The following is a 23,010-nucleotide window of genomic DNA, read 5'->3' on the forward strand; positions in this document are numbered from 1 at the left end:
CGTGTACGCTGATGCACTCAGATGTTGACAGTTCCGAATACCTTACTACAGTTGCTTAATAAAAGCATTTCACACAAAAACGTAGCTCACAAACAAACACACACACACACACAAACACACACACACACACACACACACAAACACACAAAGAGAGAAAATTAAAAGCTATCCATAAACAAACAAACTAAAAAACTCTGATACTAAATCATGAAATAAATGCTTTTGTATTGAACTTTCAAATTACCTTTCCAATCTGAAGTAAACTTACTTTGGCTAGGCCCTTAGATTCTCTTGACTCATCTCTCTTTCTTACTTTTTGATTTTCTGATGGTTTGTGTTTCCACTCCCTGACGTTATACAGTAATTGTTTATGGCACCTTTTTATGAAGCTTGTTGAAAGACAATGAACAAATGAAATTAAGAGTCGGTCAATAAAGCCCCACAGCTGCTTTCTTCCATTGTCCGTTACAAAGTCATTACATCTATTTTCTCTTTGCTCTCACTCTGTCTCTCTGCTATGATGTTGTGTTGTCAGCATGACTGTTAAACAACACTGAAAAAGAGGGAAATGCTTAATCGGCAAGTTGACTATTGGAGGGTCTTTATTGCTCTCATTCCAAAAGCAAGAAACGTTCAGGATATAAATCCATTACCTCAGAAAAAAACAGTAAACTCAGGATTATAGTACTCCATGTAAGAAAACCAAGTTGTGGTGTGGGTTCCTGGTACTTTGCTAGAAGGTTCTGCTTAGATTAGTTACTCTTCCTCCCTGCAGCCAGAGGGCCGTCAGCATGTGTTTATATGTGAGTGTGTGCTCGTGGTTTCACTGCTGCTCTCCAAGGAGGGTGGGGCAGCAGACATATGTCTGGAAGCAATGATTTTATCGATTCTTTGATCTTCACATTTTACTTCCTTTTTGTCTCAGTTACCCCGTTTTGTTCAGCTTCAGGGACCATTCAAAAATAATATATTTTCTTTTTTGGGCTGTATTTCAGAATTGTGGCTGCGTCCATGAGCTCATATTTAGCTCTTTGATGATGCTGGTTTGATAGACATTTTCTCTGAATTAAATATTGGAAATTTGAACTATATTTTAAATATATTGTCTTTTCTGAAGAAATCATATGAAAATATCCATTTTCTCTTCAAATAGTAAGACTACACAATACAAAATGTCTGTTTTCCATTGGATTTAATTGATTGTTGTTTGTTCTGCACTCTTCTGTGAAGCCCTCCGTTCTCCTGGTATAGTAAATTAGAATTGCAGATCCCTGCAGTTGAGAACTGCTGCCAGGGAGCCCACTACCTCCGAAAAAATCTGCCAGTCAGTGCACAAAATTAAACCACAAGCACAGCGCAGGGGAACAGCTCTAACAGCACTAGCAATGGGTGCTTACATCGTAGCTCATGTTTAAGCATAGAAGTCATCAAGTAGTTGAGTGGGTGGGTCATTTGCATCAATGGGCGTAAAATGACCCAAAGGAGGTAAAAGGGTGGATATTGATATATTTGGAGGTGAGGGCCATTTAATCAATATCTCAGTCGATCCGAGTCACAACAAACATAAGCAAACAGATTTGATAAGCAGCAATAAAAGTAAGACAGTAGTTACTCGATTGAATTGGTGATTTCATTTTTTTGTGATTAACTGATAGTTTTAACACTATTTGGTTTCCTCCTGTTGGTCTGATGTACATCCAGAGCTGAAACCTCTGGCAGCAGCGTCCTCCCCGTGTGATTCATCTGCTCATTGCCTGTTCCGCTTTTCGGCCATAACTCAATTCCCTCTCTTGTTTGCAAAACTGTCCTAAGCTCCTAGAGGGGGATCTGGCAGCGGAACATTTAATCTCCCAGCTCTCAGTCAGTATTCCCCTCAGCGACCAGACCTCGCCCTACTTCTGCAACTGTTGCCTGTTGCTGCGGTCACATCAAAAACACTCTTGTGAATTCTTGCCCTGCATTGTTTTCACTAGAGATCAGAAAACAGTCCCTTTGACATCCTAGTACATCACATTTTCACAGTACATCGAAAGCAGAATGGCGTTTAAACTGTGTCTTTGGTATTTCTCTTCACAGGTCGCAGGGGAACAGAAATATCACCCCGAATGCTTCACCTGTCTGAACTGCAGGGCGTTCATCGGTGATGGAGACACATACGCTCTGGTGGAGAGATCCAAGCTCTACTGGTGAGCCTCAAGCACATTATTATGAGACATGCACACACACAAATATCAAAGTCTGTCAAAATGACATCAGACTGTAAGATGTAAACCTTGTTACACTCTTCAGTCTTTAATTGGCCTAACGTTGTAATACTAGCAAATCAAAGCCTCTGCAGTTTGTGGTGTTGTAGTTCAATTCCCTCCTAATTTACCAAACTTTAATTTTCCTTTTTTTAGTAAGTTTTCCATATTCTTTCTTCTCCAGCAAACTAAACTCCACCACTCCCTTAGAAGTGCAATAAAGCCACAAAAAAACACACAAAAAGCCAACGCTGCAGTTGATTAACACATTCTTCAATTCATGCAGTATATTTTGGGCTTCAAAAGACATTTTGTCAACATTACAACCAACTGTGGTGACAATGCAATGGTTGAAATTCACAGCAACCACGGCTTTCACACTCGTTTGAGATTATTGTTTGAGATTTGGTGATTCTTTTTTGGTATTTTGTACCATATAAACATAAGAAGCTTCTCAGAACACAGTTGTTTTAAGGCGGTGGCAGAGATGTACTGTGGTAAATTGCTCAAGACACAGTAGATACAGAGAAGCTCATTTATATTAACATATTCACAGTTCTAACAGTTTCAGATGGTTTTAATCGTAAACCTGTCAATTCAAATCAGGTTTATTATGAGAATAATTTCTCTCACTTGTCTTCTTTTGTGTCTGTTTCAAGTTCATGTTGTTCTTTATTTGTGTATCTCTGGGTTTTGTTATTGGGACTGTCAGGGTTCAATGTGTAATGCAGACAGAACAGCCTTTGTCCTTGTCTCTGAGTGGAAGTGGATGATGACAGCGTGATGATCTCAGATCATTACATGTAGATTGGGTGAAAGTGGGCTTTGTGTTTTGTAAAAGGAAGGGTCATTCAAGTTACATTTCAGCTCGGGTGTGTTAGTTTTGAATCATTTCGCAGCTATTTCATGAGTCCTCTTTACATTCCAAGCATTCTTCATGTTTCAGGGAATAATAGTCAGCTCAGTGTTTTCCCAAATCCAGCACAAACAACATGTTGTCAACAGCATGTGATGCTGTAAAAAGAGCTGTAATGCGAACACGTTCTCCTTATTATTGCATGAATGGCTTGAGAGCCAGAAATCTCACTAGGATTCCCATTCTCTGTACCTGTACTATCTGTACTATTACAGTACTACTACCTCTTTATAACGTCCCTCCTCCATTTCATCTATCTTTTCCTCCCTTCTCTCTGGCTCCAGCGGTCACTGTTACTACCAGACCATTGTCACCCCGGTGTCGCTGCCGGACACGCCATGCTCACGGATCCCGCACACGGTCACACTTGTGTCCATCCCAGCCTCCGCTGAGGGCAACAACGGACGCAGAGGGCGAGGTTTCTCTGTAGCCATCGACCAGCCGCTCAGCCCAACCAATGGCTGCAGCCCTGAACACGGACCTACTGTCAGAGTCTCCCAGTGAGTCTATCTGATCGTGTGTGTGTGTGTGTGTGTGTGTGTGTGTGTGTGTGGGTGTGTGTGTGTGTGTGTGTGTGTGTGTGTATGTGTGTGTTTGCACGTGCGTGTGTGCATCTTTTGTGGATTGTCATTGTGTGAAGAGGAGAGACACTAAGTCTAGGACAGGTCAGCATGCAGGACTAATGACAAGAACGGGTAGACTGTGTGATAGATGAGAATCATTTAAAATGTACAATAGAATGGAAGGAAAAAGGAAATGTGCAGAAATCTAAGTCGCTGTTATTCACTAATGCTATGGCTTTAGTCATTTCTGGTCTGTGTCCAAACTAAAATCTTTCAATGCATGCAGAAAGGTGTGTTTCATTTTTGGTGCTTATTGTTCTTCTTTATTCAGGGTGGACACAGACTGCATCAGCCCCGATGTGAAAAACTCAATTCATATTGGAGATAGAATCCTTGAAATCAACGGGACGCCCATTCACCATGTCCCTCTGGATGAGGTATTTAGCACAGTGAAAGATTTTACTTTACTGTAAATGTGCAAAGAAAGAAATCTTAATATTATGCTCTACTCAATGCAGCACTGTAAAGCGTTATACCAGACTTTATTAATTAGAGCATTTCTCTAGCTACATAAACGCTCTGTGCTGTTCTAATTGTGGACTCATTAATCAATTTGAACTCTTCCTCTCCAGATCGACCTGCTGATCCAGGAGACAAGCCGGCTGCTGCAGCTCACCATCGAACACGACCCTCACAGTCAGGGGCAAGAGGGAGACTCCTCAGAGGCTGAAGTGGACGGCCCCCTGTCCACCCCACTATCAGAGGGCCCCAGCCCCATCCTACCCATCACACAGCCACCCAACCATGATATAAACAGCCTGAGATCCCGCATCATCACGTAAGAAAACGGTTTAAGGCTGCTTATTGCAGATTCTGTCAGAGAGATATTTTTACTATTTGCTCTAGCTCCTGAGCCAAAGCCGTCCCTAGATGTGGAGATTGAATAATGAATTGCCAAAAGTTCATCTCTTGTATTCCTTTAGGTTTAGCTCTACTTAGAAACATGAAATATTGTAGAGTGTATGAGCTTCTTCCTGCCCACATATACTGTATCTGATTAGGAAACTCCTGTAATTCCAAACACACATCAAATACTCTGCGTCTCTCTTCTTCACCCCTCCATTACTTTCCTTCTCTTCTTTCTCTTCCTGTCACTCTTCCCGTCTCACCTTCCAGGAGGAGCTGCAGCATTGATAAGTCACCAGGCTCCAGCAATGCAGCGTCCCCCATCTCCAATAGGAAGGACATCAATCGATCAGAGTCGCTCCGCGTCGTGTCCAATCAGACGCACCGCATCTTCCGCCCATCTGACCTCATCCATGGAGAGGTGCTGGGGAAGGGCTGCTTTGGACAGGCCATCAAGGTAAATTTGGGGGCAGAGACACTGCTAGCTGTATGTAAAGTACATCTGCTACGTGCATTAATGCTTAAGAGAACAAATGTAGTCAGACTCACACTGTCCAGAAGGTGGTAGCATTGAGATAAGTAAGAGAAGTATAGAGAGGCAGGCGGTTAAAATATTTGTGGTTATAATACATCCTGGTGTTTTCAAAAATGTCTGTTTCCCATGCAGACATACAGAAGGTAGAATGCTCAAATGCTTTATGGTTAACATTTTCTCAGTCTCCCAACTTGTTGCTTAACCTGATTTTTTGTCATGTTATAGGTGACCCACAAGGAGACAGGGGAGGTGATGGTGATGAAGGAGTTGATTCGCTTTGATGACGAGACACAGAGAACCTTCCTGAAAGAGGTGGGTGGAGATGGAAAATCCCAGATGTAATGTCAATTAATGTGAGTGTAAGATTTACTCAGTTTTCCATTCAGAGGCTGAATCAACTCTCAAATCTCTATGTAAGTGTAGACCTCCAATCATAACATAATGTATATCTCCTTCAATACAAACATCATCTTAATCAGTAAAATGAGGTCAGTCAGTCCCCTGAAGTTAGTGAAGCAAGTTTATTGCGGGTTTGAATTTCTGGACCATCTGGAAAAATATGTGCTGAGGAAGAGAAAGAAAAAATATTTTTTTACATGATCAGAAGCTGAATATTGTAGTTAAAATTAGCATCTCGTCTGTGTAAATGTAGGGCATGAGTGAATAAAAAGAAAGAGGTCTCTCGCCTGAATAAATGAATGTAAAATACATGAAATTACCTCTGAAATGGGACAAAATTGAGTGTTAACAGCTTTTTCTCCCAGAAATGATGGATGAGCAGAAACCAAAAGAATTTTACCTCCCACACAGAGCTTCCTTCCATTAGTCTGAAAGATAACAGAGAATGACTCGTATCTAGAAGTTTAGACTTCTGTAACTTTATGAGTTATTTTTACGCTTGTGATCTGAATCTGAATTACTCCTAAAGCGCCTCTTTCTCATTCAGTTAACAGCTTTTTAATTGGGATGTTTGAAGTTCAGGAGATTTGGGACCATATGTTTAGGGGATCAGATTTATTTTTAGTTACAATAACATTGAGTCTTCGCTTTGTAAATGGTGTAGACGACGACAGAGTACAAAGAGCGCCTATAAAACAAACCACAGTGAAGCATGATTACTACTCCCGCCGGCTGGTTGTTTGTAGGTGGCCCAGGACTCACATCACCGAGTCTCTCGTGATCTTGTTTGAGAAAGGAATGCACCAAGAATTTCAGACAAATACATCATTAACTTGACAGATAACATTTCAGCATTGTGTGTGTGTCATAGTGACCTCCTCCCTCCCACCCCCTTCCTCCTTCATAAACCAACACTCAGGGAGGTTTTATGAAGTGTCATACTCTTGTAGTGCTGTGACCACTGCTCATAACCTCTTACACCACACATGCTGGGTAGCTTTGCTGAGCGCTCTCGGTTTATTTAGCAGTTCTCAACTATGCAGGAAGTTTCTCTGTTGCCTTTCACATCAAAATAAATAGAGCAGAATCCTGTAAGAGGTGCCAGCATGTCTTGGGGTGTTCAGTGACCATTGAACACTTGAAAACTTGTTTTCCTGGTATTATTTAGATTTGGTTCAAAAACCAAAATCAACTAATGCTGAGATTAAGATGTCAGTGTGTGAAGTAGATGACTCCGTCTACACATAGACTAATTGACTATCCACCTTTTGACAAACAGCCTTGAACCTGAGCCTTTCCTGAAATTAATTGGTACAATTCACTCAATTTAGTATCACTAAACTGTAAGTTAATATAGTAGTTTGACATTTGGGGATATTAACTAATTTGCTTTCTTAGCAAGATGAAAAGACTCTCATGTCTTTACAGAAAAGATCAAATGTAGCTAAGCATAAAGACTCTGGCCCCAGGCCAAGAAATATTCCAGCAAATACAGTAACCCCCCGCAAAACACAAATTTATGTTTTTACACAATTGTTTTTTACACAGCTTAAACAAACAAGATATAAAATGTTAAATTGTGAACTTTAGACATGTTGGTAGGTGGATTTTGTTACTTTTGGAGAGAGCAATGCTAGCTGTTTCAAACTGTTTCCGTTTTTTTGCTAAGCTAAACTAACCAGCTGTTGGCTGTAGCTTTGTATTTAATTGTATATGAGATTGGTATCGGCCTCTAAAAAACAAAACAAAAAAGAAGCGAGTAAGTCTATTACCCAAAATGTTAAATTAATCCTCAAAGTTTTATTATGTAGTTCATCCACTTGTCCAAAGTTAATAATCAGCTAAGACTGTCAAGATCTTTGAGCAGCATTCAGTGTAAGTGTCTAAATATGTCGTTGTTGTTTTTTCAGGTGAAAGTCATGCGTTGCCTGGATCACCCCAACGTGCTCAAGTTCATTGGAGTCCTCTACAAGGACAAGAGACTCAACTTCATTGCAGAGTACATAAAGGGAGGCACCTTAAGGGAAATCATTAAGAAAATGGTGAGGGTAAATTTTGTGCTTGTTACTTTTACTTTTATTTATTTAGTATTAAAAATGCATTCAGTAGACCTCGTAATTGAAGAAATGGTCTGGTCTCGCTCTGCTTCAGGTGGAGTCTTTGGATTTTGCAGGTTTTTGCAGTGGTTTTTGTTAGATGTCATTATTCATCAGTAACATCTGACCCTGAATACAATGACATTTAATTGTGATTTTTGCTCACAGGACAGCAACTATCCCTGGAACCAGCGGGTCAGTTTTGCCAAGGACATAGCTGCTGGGATGGTGAGTTCAATGACCAGAAAATGCATTTAACTGTTATAGATTCTTTAATCCTAAACAGTACAGCTGTAAAGCCTCTTCAGATAGTAACATTTCTTGATATGAAGCAAAAAAGGAGGGAGCATTACTTCCTGATATCCTCACTGCTGTCTCCCTCTAGTGGTCTGTTTGCAATCTGCAACTCTTCTCCTAATAATTTGCACAATCTTTTCCATGCGCCTCTATTTAAAATGACAGCATGAATTCCCGCAGGATTAGACCATCAATTCCTAATGTGTTCTCTTGATATGAGTACAATGATGAATCTCATGCATGACTGGATTATTGTCCTTACAACACCAGCTACTAGAGAGGAGACAAGACAGGATTGTTCCTCTCGGCTCTTGGGTTTTAGATTACTACTAAAAGCTTCTACTTTCTTTTTTTAAATATTCTTTCTTCCTTTTTGTCCTCTCCTATCTGTCTATCTATTTGTCATTTAGACATATCTGCATTCCATGAACATAATCCACCGGGACCTGAACTCATACAACTGTCTAGTCCGAGAGGTAAGAACTTGTGTATTCCTTCGTGTGTGCGTGTGTGTGTGTGTTTGTGTGTGTGTGAGTGAGTGAGCAAGTGAGCGTGTGTGTGTGTGAGGACATACAGTACTTATGTATGTACAATATGTTTTCTTTGAGGATTTAACACACACATCATTTCCTTGGAATTTCAGTAACAAAAACAAAGCAGAGCTTTGTTAGCAGTAGCTATGACAGATTAAGCCTTCTTTCATTACTTGCAGCGTAACCCTCCAGCCTACCTTACTCAAATAGAGACAGCATATGTGTCACATGAAAACAACACGTTTGTATAGGGTGAAATCAACATTCAGAGAAATTAGAAGCTTGGATTTAAATTTCCAGTTTTTTAAAGAAGCTTAAAACTAGCTGAACGCTGCTATTACCTTGAAGCCTTTATCTCCTTTATAATGCTCTCTTGCAGTACCAGGCAACAAATTAGCTTGCAGCTCAACAATTACATTTTATGACATTTTATTTTTCTTCATATAGAACAACTCAGTGGTGGTGGCAGACTTCGGGCTGGCTCGGCTGATGGTGGACGACAAGCACGATGACAAGTTGTCGCAGGGCAAACTGCCCAGCCTGAAGAAGCATGACCGCAGAAAGAGGTACACCGTGGTGGGAAACCCCTACTGGATGGCTCCTGAGATGATCCACGGTATGACCTAGAAGAACACTTCTGTCTTTTCAAATAACATGGATTTATATATTAAAACACATCCACACCTTCCAAAGATGAAGAAAACAACAGTCACTACAGTGCTACAGTCGTCGACTGTATGTGGCATTCCTCCTAAAAAATGAACAAAAGGCTAAATTTTGTCCTTTTTTCTTCCCAGGGAAGAGCTACGATGAGAAAGTAGACATCTTTTCCTTTGGCATCATGCTCTGCGAAGTAAGTGCCCTTCCACTATCTGCACTAGTAAAAACCCAACTAGGTTTTCAGAGAGGCTACTAAAATTCTGCTTATCTATCATTCTGTCATTCAAAAATTAAAAACTTTAAACCCTTTCAAAACCTCTGGACTCTTAGATTAGTTTGCAGTTTAATATTCATTGAATTTGGCCAAAGTTTACCACTAAAAAAACTATATTTTGTTTTTTACAATATTTTCCCACTTTTCCCCTAAACTTTATATTTTGACATGTATTTTGTCAACATTTCTGCAAAATGTCAAGTCCTCCTATTATTTGTAAAACATCCATTTCATTTTATGAGGAAAAGGTCTTGCTATCCAAAATTCCAGATAGTTGCTTTCCAAATGAAAATCCAGCCCCCAAAATATAGTAAGCTTTGGGCCTGGCCACACACCATCCACATAATTTGGGCTCAAGAGTTTAGTTCAGTCACTCAGAAGCCCCAAGATATGACTTCCCCAGATGGACACCATTAGCCAGAGAATATTTCAGGGATTAGAGGGAGCAGAAAAGCAAAGTTGTCTTCATGTGGCTTCTGACAGGCAGACCTATGTACTGTATGTGGTTGTGGTCTGCTGGCAACGGTCCTCTTCAGTTTGAAAGGTTTACTGGTTTCAGCAGATTGGCACAGGATGTTCCCTGTTTAACTTGTCTTATTCTTTCTCTCTCTTTTTGATTTTCTTGCCCTCTCTAGATAATTGGCAGGGTAAACGCAGACCCAGACTACCTCCCCAGGGCGATGGACTTTGGACTGAATGTGTCTGGCTTTCTGGAGCACTTCTGTCCCCCTGATTGTCCCCCCTCCTTCTTCCCCATGGCTGCTGTGTGCTGTGACCTTGATGCAGACAAACGGTCAGACATCTACAATAGATTAACATTAAAATTACACCTAAAGGGACAGTTCACCTGAACAATTTGTTTTTTAGTCTCTCTCAAAGTTTGAGTGACTTTTGCATCTGTTGGCTGTAGCTCATATAGCATATTAAATGGCAATGTTTCTTAACCGAATACAATATTTTATTGTGCAAAGTTTTACTGAGAACTCATTTTTACAAAGAAACAAGAAAAAGCAAGTTCCGTAAATTGTCATGGGAGACCGTTTCATAATATCTGGAAAGAGACTTATTGAGTTTTTCTGTATGTATTTTTAATGCTTGAGCAGCATAAGTAAGATGCCTCACACTGTATTGGGTGAGCTACAACTATAAGCTTTAGCAAATTGCTGTGAAACCCAGAATTCTGGGTAAGAGGACTATGTTGTATTGTGTTTTGGAGTGAATATACACAAATAAACATAGATAAAATAAAATATAATACAAATATTTTATACTGAGATCCCTATCTCCTTTCTTAATCTTTTAGGCCAGCATTCTCCAAACTGGAGGAGTGGCTGGAGAACCTGAAGATGCACTTGGACATTGGTCTACCGCTGGTGTCGGAAGTGGATCAGCTGCACAAGGCCTTCTGGGAGAACCACAGCATCACTCGCCCTGAAAACGGCCTGCACACCCACCCTGAACAGCCAGAGTAGGGCTTAACACAACTGGAGGAGTTTGAAGTTAGAGTGAACCCCACAGGGCAGTGAACGCCTGACTCTGGCAGAGCAGTGGCTGGAGGAGTCGTGTAAATACTCCTCCATGTCTGAAGCTGCGGGCGCAGGCTCGCTCAGGCTTAATGAGCAGACTCAGGGGGAAATGTGGATCTGAAAAAGCCACCTGTGCAAGAAGCACACATATACACACACACACACACACGCATTCAAAGTCAAATCAAGAGACATTGAACATGATAGCTTGATTTTGCTGCACCCGAAACTAAAGTGTCATATGCAATCAGACAAACTTTCAAATCATGACTCAAGTCTTAAATCATGTAGATTTAATCAAGAATACTTACTGTACTTACTGTAGTGTGTATATTCATATGGAGAAAGTAGTCCAAAAATCAAGGCATACGGCCTCCTCACTTTGGTCCTCTACAGAGTACATTGTGCAGTATGTGTTTGCTAGCGGTTCTGTGTGAGTTTGGTTTGATTTGATTTTGATTTTGGTTTGTATATCAAAACGGAACTTGTGAAAAATGCAAAGGAGAGGGGCCCGCCAGTCGCTTAAGACATAAAGGTTGAGATCAACTTGTTTTCCACTACGAGTCAAACAAAACCTTTTAAGCTTTAAATAGTTCACTGAGGAGTGCATGAGTGTAAATAATGCTGTCCTGGTTCACCGTGTCCCTCTGAGCACATTTGGTCATAAACTACAAGACCTACGTGTGTCTGGGCCCCTCTCCCCCATTAATTGTGTAGCACTGACCAAACATTAAGGAACACATCTTTTGCATAGATTTGGTATGTTTTCTCCCAATTTAAAGAGCGGTTAGCGTATCACATTCATATTGACGTGGCATATTATCCATTAAAACACATGCCAGTGTACATAGCTGGCGACATTGTAAATGTTTTAAATATTGTAAATGTACAGACATATTTTATATACGTACGCTACATTGCCATATTTTTATTGGCCGACCAGTTGAAATTAAGAAGAGTTCCAGTTTGACAGAAGTCAAAAGGGCACAGCTGAAAGCTTCATTGTTTTGTTTTTTTCTACATTGTCACAACTGTGGCTGAGGTTAGGGGCTTTAGCATTTGAGATAATCCAATTACCACAAACTGTCCCTTACCCTTATTTCAAACTCAGTAAATGTTACATTATGTAATTTCCCCTATCCAAAAAGTGTTTCTAAACATTTGATTGGTCCTCTTGGAGTTCATGCACCCATAGAGGTGTGCTGGAGTAAACTTAATTGTAATACTGGATTATCTATTCATACTAAACTTGCTGAACTAAATCGGCATATTATGATCAACTCTAATTACATATGATTTGAGAATTTTAGGGGAATCAATCTATTGTTAATTATTCACTCTTTTCTCATGTACTGTAAAGTAGTACTGCCTCATCATGTCAGCTGTCTTTCCACATATTTGTCTCACGTCCTGTGGATGATCCACTGTTTGTTTACATGTAAATGCTAGCTGTACATATCACTGTATATATGTGTCTGTCCTGGCATCTTTCTGTGTTCATTGCATAAATATGGGCACTCCTCAAATATCATCTCTTCCCCTGTCAGATAGCTCTCTTGCACCTTCTAACATTTTCTGTCTCTAATCTAAAAATCTTTTATTTTATTTTTATTTCCTTCTGTGGTTTTCATGAGCTGCATGATGTACTATGTTGGTTCGCTTCTAAACAGAGCTATTTTTGTCTCTAAATGATGTCATTTTAAATAAGAAAACAAAATGAAAGAGTCAAGCTAAAAAAGAAATATTAAAAAAACGCACCATCTGTTTTTTTTATATATATATATAACCACTGATCCTTTTGTATACATTTGAGTACTTTAATTTGCACTATATTTCCAAATGGTTGGTTAAAGCCATGTTTGTTAATTTCCTTTCTTGGGCTACTTGTGATAAAGAAATAAAATATGTCAGTTCAGGTTGATATATGAATGCAAGACACTGATGGAGCCTTTCAACTGTAAAAATGGGACCTGGGATATTCTTTCTCTTGATAGCAAACAGTTTCTGAGTATTTAAATGCATTTCTGTGCATGAGTCAATTTTTAAATACAGTTTTAGCAGGACCCCTTTTTATCCCTCAGTATCTTAAAGTCAAAGAAAGAATGACTATATTTAGCTTTTTAAGCTTGTCTGTAAGTCTGCAGAATGTCTTTGCTACCAAGAGGATGTGATGTCCCAGCTCTGCCTGCTGCCTATAGACTGTTCCTTTGTGAACGGTGTTCTGCGTTGTTTCTGACTGCTTGGTTTCGTATGTGATGCCCACAGCGGCTGCAACTACTGCTGGTCTTTCTGATAATAGAGCACTTAAACTGGCCTTTCTCACTTCCTCATCACCCGCTTTTGGCTCAGGGCCCTACTTTTCTGGAGCTTACTTCACAATTCAGTTAATTCAGCAGCTTAATAGGAAAGCAGCATTTAACAGTAACAGTGAGACTTGTTAGAGAGCATGTAACTTTCTGTCAATGTGTAGCTTGATAACAAAAAATATGCTTCTGTAAAACCAGCCCCTCTTGGTTAATGTGTTTGTCCGCGGGCATGTTGTGTACACGAGTGGCTTTGCCATGTTTCTCCTCCATTCCGGTCTGAGCCATGTCGAGCATGTCTGGTGTGTCTGTGAGGACGTGTTGAGGATCATTGAGAATGTTGCCACAGCACTTCTCTGCAAAGGATCGTTACCTCTGAACAATGCTGTGCCTTTGTTGTAAGCTAGCCTTGCCAACGACTCGAAAAACGTGAACTGATTTCTTTTTTTATGTATCATAAGTGCAAGCCTGTGGATTGAATATCATTGCTGATACTATGATGTATTATGTTTTATCTTGTTCTGTATCATATTTATATTTTCCAGATTTCCATTGTTAGTTTTGATATTTTAATATTATATTTCTTTTCCTTTTTTTGGTCGTATTTAATTTTTTTACACAAGCTGTGAAAACAATTCTGCACTTTAATCCTGAACGTGAACATTTAGACTCTGAGGAGGCGACTTTTTTTTTCTCTCCTTTGGTCACAGCTAAAAATAAAACTGTTGCTTCTGAAACAAAGACTCAAAGTGTGCACATTAATGATTAGATCTCTATCAGTTGTTGTTGGTCTATTCATATTCACTCTATCATTAGCCTTCGTCTACATCTGTACGACTGAAGCAGAGCAAAGTATGTAAGTACTAATAACGTGCAACATCTTCTGAGTTCACGCTAGAAGAAAATGTGTTGGCTTCATAAAAGTGTTAAAGATGGGGCTTTCATTTTCTTAGAAAAGAAAAGATGAATTCATTAGAAATGTTGACCACCAGATGTCACTAATGTTGTAATTGAGGTAGAGAAATTAGGCCACATTTTTTGTAAGTAAAATCTTGATTTTAAAATACTAAGTAACTATTAGCTTTCAAGTATATGTAAATGTAAAAACAAACTTTTTTTTATGACGTAATGAAATAGGCTAGTCAAAGGAAGGTACTCAAGTGTCTCAAAAATACCTCAAGACTGAAATACAGGTATCATTTTGTACTTTGCCATATTTCACCATTGACTGTATACTACTAGTGTAACAAGTAATATTGAAATAATAGTGAAGCACATCAGCTAACCTACTACATTAATAACCATAGGAGGACATATGGTGAATCCTACTCCAACATACCCCTGTATACACTGTGCGGGACCAGTGATAGTGGTTCTTCTGTGACATGACATTGAAATAGGCTACACTTAGTTGTTCTATTTGTGCACTGTGCCTCTGATGCTAACAATTACCTTACCACCGTTCATTTCCGCGAGGAATGGTGCTTTTCTTTTCCATTGCGGGTGCACGTGACCCCATCCCATCGCATCCACGTGCGATTGTTTTCATTCCGACGCTGCTGCTGCTGCTGCAACAGCTCGTGACGTCATCGTGCGGGATGTGTGTGTGTGTGTGTGTTTGTGTGTACACACGCACAAGGGGGACGGGTTTGTCCGGTCAAACACACGGGCTGTCATTTCGCCTCAGTTGTGTTGGGATTGAGAGAGGGAATTAAGCAAGAATACCGAAGAAGAAGACGAAGAAAAAAGGCAAAGAAGAAGAAGGTCGCAGCTGAAACTTTAAAAGATGGAACATTCGTCCAGCAACAACCGGTTTCGGTCCACAATCTTCAACCACGGTCAGTATCCTTAACATCTGACGCTGTGTGATGGATGTGTTACTCTGGCTATGCTAGTGTAGCACATTAGTGCTTACCCACAATTAAGCCTAACGTTACACACCGTGTTTTCCTTCATTAAGGACACTCGGAGCTGCGTTGGCACGCACCATAAATATACTCGTCAAGCATGATAATTATATCGAGTCTAGCTACGAGTCAAATTATCCAGGTTTGTAAACCGATGATAAGAGTATAGAGAAATTACACTTTCACTGGAGGGTAGGCTACACTTCGTTCTGCTAAACGAAAATCACCGAAAAGCCTGCAGTTTGAGCTCCACACGGGACGGCATCAGCAGCCTTCACTGTAATTCCACAGTTATGCAAGAGTGGGACCAAGATTCGCCACAATAAACTATTTCTGGACCGGAGATATAGTGTTAGCTGGATAGCACACCGGCAAACTAAGGCATGAAAGACTTGTTTATTGACCCTGCAGCAGTCTAAAACAAGTAGTTCTGGCTCAGTTTGTTGTCAGCAAGCTTTACTCTCTAACCCAAATGAGATCACTGCCTCACTCCCATGCCTGACCATGACTGGATTTTTGAAACAGATTATAATATTGATACTTGAGAGTTTAACAATCAGACTTTCTTTTAAAGAAATTCGTAACATTCAAGATTTAAGATTCAAGATTCCAGATTCTTTATTGTCATACAACAGTACAATGTAGTACCAAATTATTAATTATTAATAAGTTCACAGCTTAAAAGAAACACCACCTTAAAAACACTGTGGAAAAGTCAAGTTAGTAGTTAAATGAATTCAAATAAATAAATGCTCAAATGCTTACATGGGTGTGCAGAGCATGTAGAGTGATAAATATAAATATACGACGTCTAAAAAAACCTGAAAAATATAAATAACGAGATACTAGATACATACAGTTGGGAAAGAGTACAAAGTATAAATATCCGTATTTAAAGTGAAATAAGGTGCATTTCCAAACAGATTATTTTAAATATGAACAGTCAGATTGATTGGACTGTTTTAGTGTGTTTCATAGTCTGTCAGCAGTGGGGAAGAAGCTGTTTTTGAATCTTACCGTCCCTGCTCTCAGACTGCGGTACCTCCTTCCATGGGGGAGGTGGGAAAGCAGTCAGTGGTCAGGGTGAGTGGGGTCCTTGATGATGCTCTTTGCATTTGACAGGCGTCTTTTCTGGGCCAGCTCCTGAATGGTCGACAGAGGACCCAATAGTCCGCTCATTGTTACCACAATGCACTTAAAGGGACATTTTACAGGTGAAAAATCACTTGTCAGTGCATTCAGCACTGGCACATAACATAAATCAGACATAGTTACATCTATATGATATATCTGCAATAAGCTAATATCATTCATCATCTGATATATTGGCCCAGCCTGTTAATTGGGCCAATTCTAACTTTACTCCATACTTTCTGTCTGGTAGCATCATAGAGATTTAGTTGTCTGTTTTAAACCGTATCCCCTGTGTCTTATCATGTCTGTTGGCTCCCAGCCTATTCAAAGAAAGTAGCTTATTTCCTGGCACATTAGTCTCATGACCTGGTGCACCGGAGGCTGAAGTCACACTAATACATCTGGCTCATTGAAACTGTTGCCCTTTGGTATTCTACTGCTGTGTTGACGACAAAGAAGAAAGAGAGAAGATAGTGGAAGGTGATGGCAGCTTTCAGTATGTAGATAAAGCTGAGCCTCCATGTGGTATTTATTTATTCTTCTTGCGTGTATTGATCTTGTGCTGAACCTGTGACAATTATGTTTTATTACAAACATAAACCAAAGCTGATAGAGGGCTTGAAGGCTCAACAATGTGTGGCAGAAGCTTTAATGACCATGTATGTGTCCAATTGCTCCCTTTTTCTCGTAACAATCTGTATGCTATGACTAAGGTACATAGATAGATCTAAATATACGAGTATACGACTGCAATAGTTTAACCAGAAACCATAAAAGTACCATGAAAAACGGATCTATTTGAAATCCATGTTGCATGTGCAAAAGTTTATCTTCTATGTGGTTGGTCATCTTATCTTATCCTAACCAGAAAGTGAAATTGTACGCCCTGAAATTCCCCTTTAGTATCTCTGTAAAGTCATGTTTTTGTGGACCCACTTCCGATTTTACATCTTGGTGATAATTTCAAATGTTAGTTTTTCCATGTCTTTTCCTGCTTCAGCTCACTGTAATATTGTCTAAACAGTCCTTTAGTGATATTTCTTTGCAGAACTGTTTACACATGTCAGTTGGGGAATTATAAACTCAAAACTTTGTAGCTGAACTCTATTAGTAGCTAAACTGACCCTTGAGCTGTATGTGGACTAGAAACTGGGGCTGCTTTATTGAGAGCCTATAACCCATTTTAACTAATTAAGCACATGTTCTCGTTCCACACTCGACGACACCAATCCCAGACATCAGCCCAGACTCACTTAAAAACAACAACTGTGCGAGGCACCCTGTAGGAAAGTGAGTGGCGTTGATAGGAGGCCCAGGTAGCATTAGCAAATATTCCTCAGGCAAAGCCTTGTGGAGAGAAGTGACAACCCTCGCCGCTGTCTGTGGCTGCGCTGGCGGCCTCACTGGTGGAGGATCTCAGCATGTAGGTCAAGAGATGAACCACAAGAAAAATTAGCAAGTCAAGCGAGAAGCCATTATAGCACAACATGGGAATTTAACATTGATCTCATGTTCTAAAGTTCATGTAATAACATGATTCCGATCTGAATTTGCAGCCATTTTTTGGATAGCTGCAGTTGTGGATGTTTAATTTATCTGTTCATTTGTTTGCTCTGTCAACAGTGCACAGGAGTCTTATTTGCATGTCATCCCGCCACAGTAATTTCACTCAAAGTGCATCTGGAGTGATGCATACTGATGCCAATTCTGTTTTAAAGAGCAGCAGCAGCAATATGTGGCTCATACATTATATATTGTCCATATGCGGGGGCAACTGAAGCTCCGCCTGTCAACTGGAACATTTGTGCTGTTCCTGACGTGGTTGTAAATGGTGACAAAGGCTTTCATTGTATTTTAGTCACCGAAGCACTGTCGGCTCTGTGAGATGACAGGTGGGGATAGTCCTGAAAAGTAGTCAATCAATATATTTAAAACTGTCAGTGAGTTTTTCCATAACAGGTGGCTCTGGAGTAAAGAAATGTTTTTTTCCTCTTAAGAACTGGAAGAATCAGTAAATGGCCGGTTTGGACCGGTGTCTGCTCACGACAAATTACTGGAGAGGCCAACTGATCTGAAAGTGCCAGACTTTGAGATTAGTGCCAGTATCATTACTGAGCGTGTCACACCTGCTTTGTTCCCTGACACAAACTGACATGAACTGAAACAGCGGGGTAGTTTTCCAAATGTATTGTCCTGTAATAATGAATGTCTTGTATTGTTGCAGCCCGATCCTCGAGAAAAAAAAAAATACAAGGGGCTCTCCACCAATTTATTTGGGGAACACAAGCATGATAGATAGATAGATAGATAGATAGATAGATAGATAGATAGATAGATAGATGGATAAATAGTTAGATCTTGATCCCAAAAAACAGAAAATGATGGTGCTCAGCCTTTTTTAAATTAAAACTCTTGAAGGCATCCTAAAAAGGTCTAGAGATGTGCAGAAGTTGAATGTGTTGGTAGGTTGTATAATTATTTAACTAGTTGCTCTACAGTAAGTCTGTGTCACAAATAGGTTTCTTGGCTGTCTTATTATAAATAATGCTTAGATTTGGGTTTTTTTGCATCATATTTGTAAATAATGAAGCATGTTAGCATTGATCAGTTGTTTTCAGATTAATACGAGTGTTATTCACATACATGTTCACCCAACTTGTTGTCTGTCAGATGATGTATTTTCAACGTGTTGACAGAATTGTGTTTCTCTTCTTTTCTTCTGTGTATGACCTCCTTTGGATGTGGATTTTGAAATAATTTCTACTGTGGATCAATCACCCTCCTCTTAACAGATGATGAGGTAAGAAACTAAAACCTTTCCTGAAATCTGCTGCCGAAGACGAAGTAGGTCACTGGTGGAGGGAGATTTGGCCTCGATTATCTTGCCAAAATGAGGACATAGGGGTTTGTTGATGTCAGCCCATGTTACCCCCGATCGTCACTGCTATTCAGGAGGGTTGTTGTGCTGTTTGTGTTCATTTGAAAGGGATTTATGTTTTAAAGGTGCAAATAAGTGAATCCCTTTACATTTGAGAATTTCTAACTTTGCTGAAGCCACGGCCTACTGTGTTCAAAGTGTTCAAACTGAGCATGTAACGTTCCTTGTGTCAAAAAGTGACGACTGAGAATCTGGTGTGTTAGCTTTGTTTGTGTACCTGCTGAGTTTCACTCTTTCCATTTTAGTGTTTTTAGTTGCCTTTTCTCTTAGCAAACAGCTTGATTGTCCTTCAGCAGAGTCAGCAGTTCTCCTGAAGTGTATCTAGGGATGGTGCTCACCTGTTATTGCCTCTCAAGTAGCCTGCCACTTCAGTGTCAAAACTCCCCCCATCCTTCCTCTTCTCTACTCCCCTTCTCTATGTCACTGTCTACATCCCACAGCCCCACAGCTGTGTTTGGCTGGGTTGTGTGGGGATGAATAGTAGGGGTGGGGGGGAGCTGTGTTTGTTTTCAAGCCCAAACAGCTAATAGAAGGGTGGGGAGCAGTGGTTCTGTATGGGTGTGACAAACCCTGGTTCCTTCCTCAGCAACATTCCTAGTCTATGTGACAATGCTGCAGGGTGTGCTGACAGAGAAAACACCTTGAGACGAAACTGTCATCATCTGTCCATGGCCCGGGCCGCCGGTGCTGCCGCTGTTCACTGGTCACTGGTAATGATGGTTTGGCACATGTCTTCCTGGGTATGTGATTAAATAAGCAGGTTAACCACATCTACAGTCTATTTAGTTCCTGCTCGTAAAACCCCACCCATTGTGTGATTCTCATTAAAAACAATGTATCTCTCCTCTGAAAGCCATCATTCAGTCCAGGTTGACATAACTAAAGTGCCCTTCCCCTGCGCCCACACCTCGGCAATGTACACCGCACAACACTATGGGGTGTGGTGGAGCAGAGGGTGGCTGTGGTTTCCTTTTGTTAGCCAAAAAAATGCCACATAACCTCACAGACATGCACACACATAAAATTACGTCACTGTTTGTGGGCAGTGCCAGCTGTGGACAGAGAAGCAGAAGAGGACCGGTTTCTCGCTCTCGCGCTCTCTCTCTCTCTCTCTCACTCACTCACTCACTCACACACACTAAGCATGGTGCATTCCTCTGTGGCTTTTACTCAACTAGCCATTAGCTTCCTGCTCCTTCATATGCTACTTGCCACTGCAGCCAAAGTGTAGTCAGTCTATACTTGGACTTTATTAGCCCATTAGCTTGCTAGCTACTGCAGTGGATGCTTTCTCTTTCCTCTGTTTCCACTGTAGCTGTGCCTGTTTTCCACATTTGCTGTCACTGCTTGTGTGTGCACACTCATTGCATTCATTTGCAAACTGGAATGGCAGAATTTGGAGATATGATGCACCACACCCATTTGTACACTGATTTACATTTCATTGTTAAAGAGACAAAACAATGCAAGCAATTAAGTCACAGGAATGTCAAATGATAGGTGTGTGAGACATGATCTGATGACATTCATAGTACATTGACTTCATAGTTTGACACTGTATGTGTTAGATTGGGAAGATTTCACTTAGATTTAAAACAACTTTTCTCTCTCCCTTTACATATGTAGTTGTTATCATCTGACCACTATATAGTATCAAATGTTAACTTTGTACTCTTGCCTGTGCAGTAATTGTATCATTTATACAGTATTTTAGTCAATCCACACACCAGCACTAGTGACACTCTACTCTGTGAGCCCTTCAGTGAGGGAGGGTGGCGTATCACTCATCAGTAAAACCGGATATTATTTTGAATAACCACTAAGGAACAGTGTGTGGGCTTTACTCTCTGAGCATTCAGTGCAATTCACTGTGTGATCATGGCACATTGGTGATGCAGAAATAGAGGCTGCAGCGGTTGGTTTTTGGTCTGTGGGCTTGGTTTTGACAGGCGGCCCTATGGGCTCTTTCAGTTTGATGCAAGGGCAAACAATCGGGTTAGGAAGCAGGCACGCAACACTTCACTGAATACAAGGTCGCTGTAAGACAACAATAAAGAGATGGTGAAAGATGAGTGCTTAAAGAGGGATTTGCTATAAAGATTGACGCCATCATTATTCTTTTGTAAGAGCCAGTTTTTCCACAGGAAGAGAAGCTGTATTGTAAGGTGAATGTACCTTTCATTCAATATGGATTATGGAGGTTAATGTTGGGTATAATCATCACATGGGGAAATGCTGTGGGTACGTTTGATTTGTTTTTGTAGCTAGTAAAAAAAAAATTGGAGCGCCTGGATAGATCCCCTGGTTGAGCGTGCGTTCCACGTACAAAGGCTCAGTCCGGTTCCCACCTGTGGCCCTTTGCTGCATGTCATTCCCCCGCTCTCTCCCATTTCACGTCTCAAGCTATCCTGTCTAATAAAGGACTAAAATGCCTAAAAAAAATCTTTACAATATTTTTTGTTGCCCACATTTACTATATTCTGGTGCAACATAGTTAGAAAGAGTATAATCAATATATGCATTTGAATAGGCCCTACTCGAGAAAGACATTTTGACGTGTCACATTTGAGAAGACCAGAGTAAATAATCAAATTAATGAGGACAGTTTTAAGGGTTCTGGTATTGGTTATGCTGTCTGACGGTCACACTGTCATGACTTACTGGTTCACTTGAATAGAACAGAGCCATTGTTAATGTTATTAGTAACTCTTGTGCTTTTCCTACCGTGCCTGTTAAAGATATCTGTAAAACAACAACTACAGACTCAAAATGATCCTAGACATGATGCTTAGTTACGCAACAAATAGAATACCAAACACTTTTACCAAATACCGTAAAGCACACAGAATCTACACATAGATGTTTTACAGCTGTAGAGTTACTACAGAAAGGATCTGATCATCTGCTATTTAATCTATATGTGTCCTCTCTTTCTATGCATTCCTGTGCAAACCTCACTGGAATATCTGCTTGAAGACTGCTGTTAATAGTCTTTGCCTCCTTTTTGTAAACGGCGTGCTTTAAAATGGCTTGCTGAATTGCCCTATTTGGTCCTCCTCTGACATCCTAACTTCCTAAGCTCTCTGCTTCCTTCCTGTCCCTGCTGGGCCTGCTCACCGGACCCCCAAGCTAATTGGCTCGTGTCTTCATCTCTGCAGATGTCCCACGTCAGCCAGAGCTAGCCTCCCAACCTCCAGCCTCAGCACTCTGCAGAAGTTTGGTTAGAGGGCGACCTTAGACATTCCTCCAAAGCCTCATAGAAGTGGCCTCTGCCAAGCCCCCCACCCGCTATAAATAATATCAGCCCATTTCCCATGGCCCCCACCAAGGTCCCTGCACTCATCTAGCAACGTTTGAAATGCTACGGCGACACAACCCTGTTCTACTAACCCAGGGATGATTAGCTTCCTGGTAGGAAGGGGTGTTGGTGTTGAGGTCATGGCAGTGGTTATCAAAGCTTTCTTACCGCCATGATAAAAGGGAGTAAAGGATTCTTTCTGTATACAGATCATTTTTGTTTTGATGCAGCTGTTCTTTATTTGAGAGGCTTCCATCTAAGGACTGCATGTTCTCTACAACGGTGACAATCACTGATGTAGCTGTGGAAATGAATGCATGGTTTGTTATTCACATCTAAAGTCTGGGTGTTTTTAATTTTTTGGCATACTCAAATTCTATTTTCACATTGCACAGTTATAGTATTTGCAGCATTCGTCCCTAACCTCTGTGGGACAACTCTCAAATTCCTCCAGAGCATTCTTGTCCAATCCTTATGGGATC

The 23,010-nt window shown here is 40.5% G+C and overlaps 2 protein-coding genes across 6 annotated transcripts in view; both read left to right on the top strand.

The window, feature by feature from the left end:
* The window catches only part of limk1a (LIM domain kinase 1a), a 52,913-nt gene extending 38,922 nt beyond the window's left edge, over positions 1-13,991 (top strand). For all 3 annotated transcript variants that reach the window (XM_034864277.1, XM_034864287.1, XM_034864298.1), the window contains 13 exons: positions 2,077-2,186; positions 3,444-3,659; positions 4,054-4,159; positions 4,355-4,560; positions 4,899-5,085; positions 5,389-5,475; positions 7,473-7,604; positions 7,827-7,886; positions 8,366-8,431; positions 8,936-9,104; positions 9,286-9,341; positions 10,058-10,215; positions 10,726-13,991. In XM_034864277.1, the coding sequence (XP_034720168.1) occupies positions 2,077-2,186; positions 3,444-3,659; positions 4,054-4,159; positions 4,355-4,560; positions 4,899-5,085; positions 5,389-5,475; positions 7,473-7,604; positions 7,827-7,886; positions 8,366-8,431; positions 8,936-9,104; positions 9,286-9,341; positions 10,058-10,215; positions 10,726-10,894 (1,722 nt within the window). In that variant the 3' untranslated portion in view covers positions 10,895-13,991. The remainder of the gene's footprint in view (positions 1-2,076; positions 2,187-3,443; positions 3,660-4,053; positions 4,160-4,354; positions 4,561-4,898; positions 5,086-5,388; positions 5,476-7,472; positions 7,605-7,826; positions 7,887-8,365; positions 8,432-8,935; positions 9,105-9,285; positions 9,342-10,057; positions 10,216-10,725) is intronic.
* An 866-nt stretch (positions 13,992-14,857) lies between these two features.
* Positions 14,858-23,010, top strand: part of sept4b (septin 4b) — a 46,424-nt gene continuing 38,271 nt past the window's right edge. The window contains exons 1-2 of one of the 3 annotated variants that reach the window (XM_034867104.1): positions 14,858-15,089; positions 19,085-19,092. In XM_034867104.1, coding sequence (XP_034722995.1) covers positions 15,038-15,089; positions 19,085-19,092 — 60 coding nt within the window. In that variant the 5' untranslated portion in view covers positions 14,858-15,037. The remainder of the gene's footprint in view (positions 15,090-19,084; positions 19,093-23,010) is intronic. The other 2 variants (XM_034867097.1, XM_034867100.1) reach the window with 2 other exon arrangements.

The sequence above is a fragment of the Etheostoma cragini genome, chromosome 3 (genome assembly GCF_013103735.1).
Source record: "Etheostoma cragini isolate CJK2018 chromosome 3, CSU_Ecrag_1.0, whole genome shotgun sequence".
Taxonomy (NCBI): Eukaryota; Metazoa; Chordata; class Actinopteri; order Perciformes; family Percidae; genus Etheostoma; species Etheostoma cragini.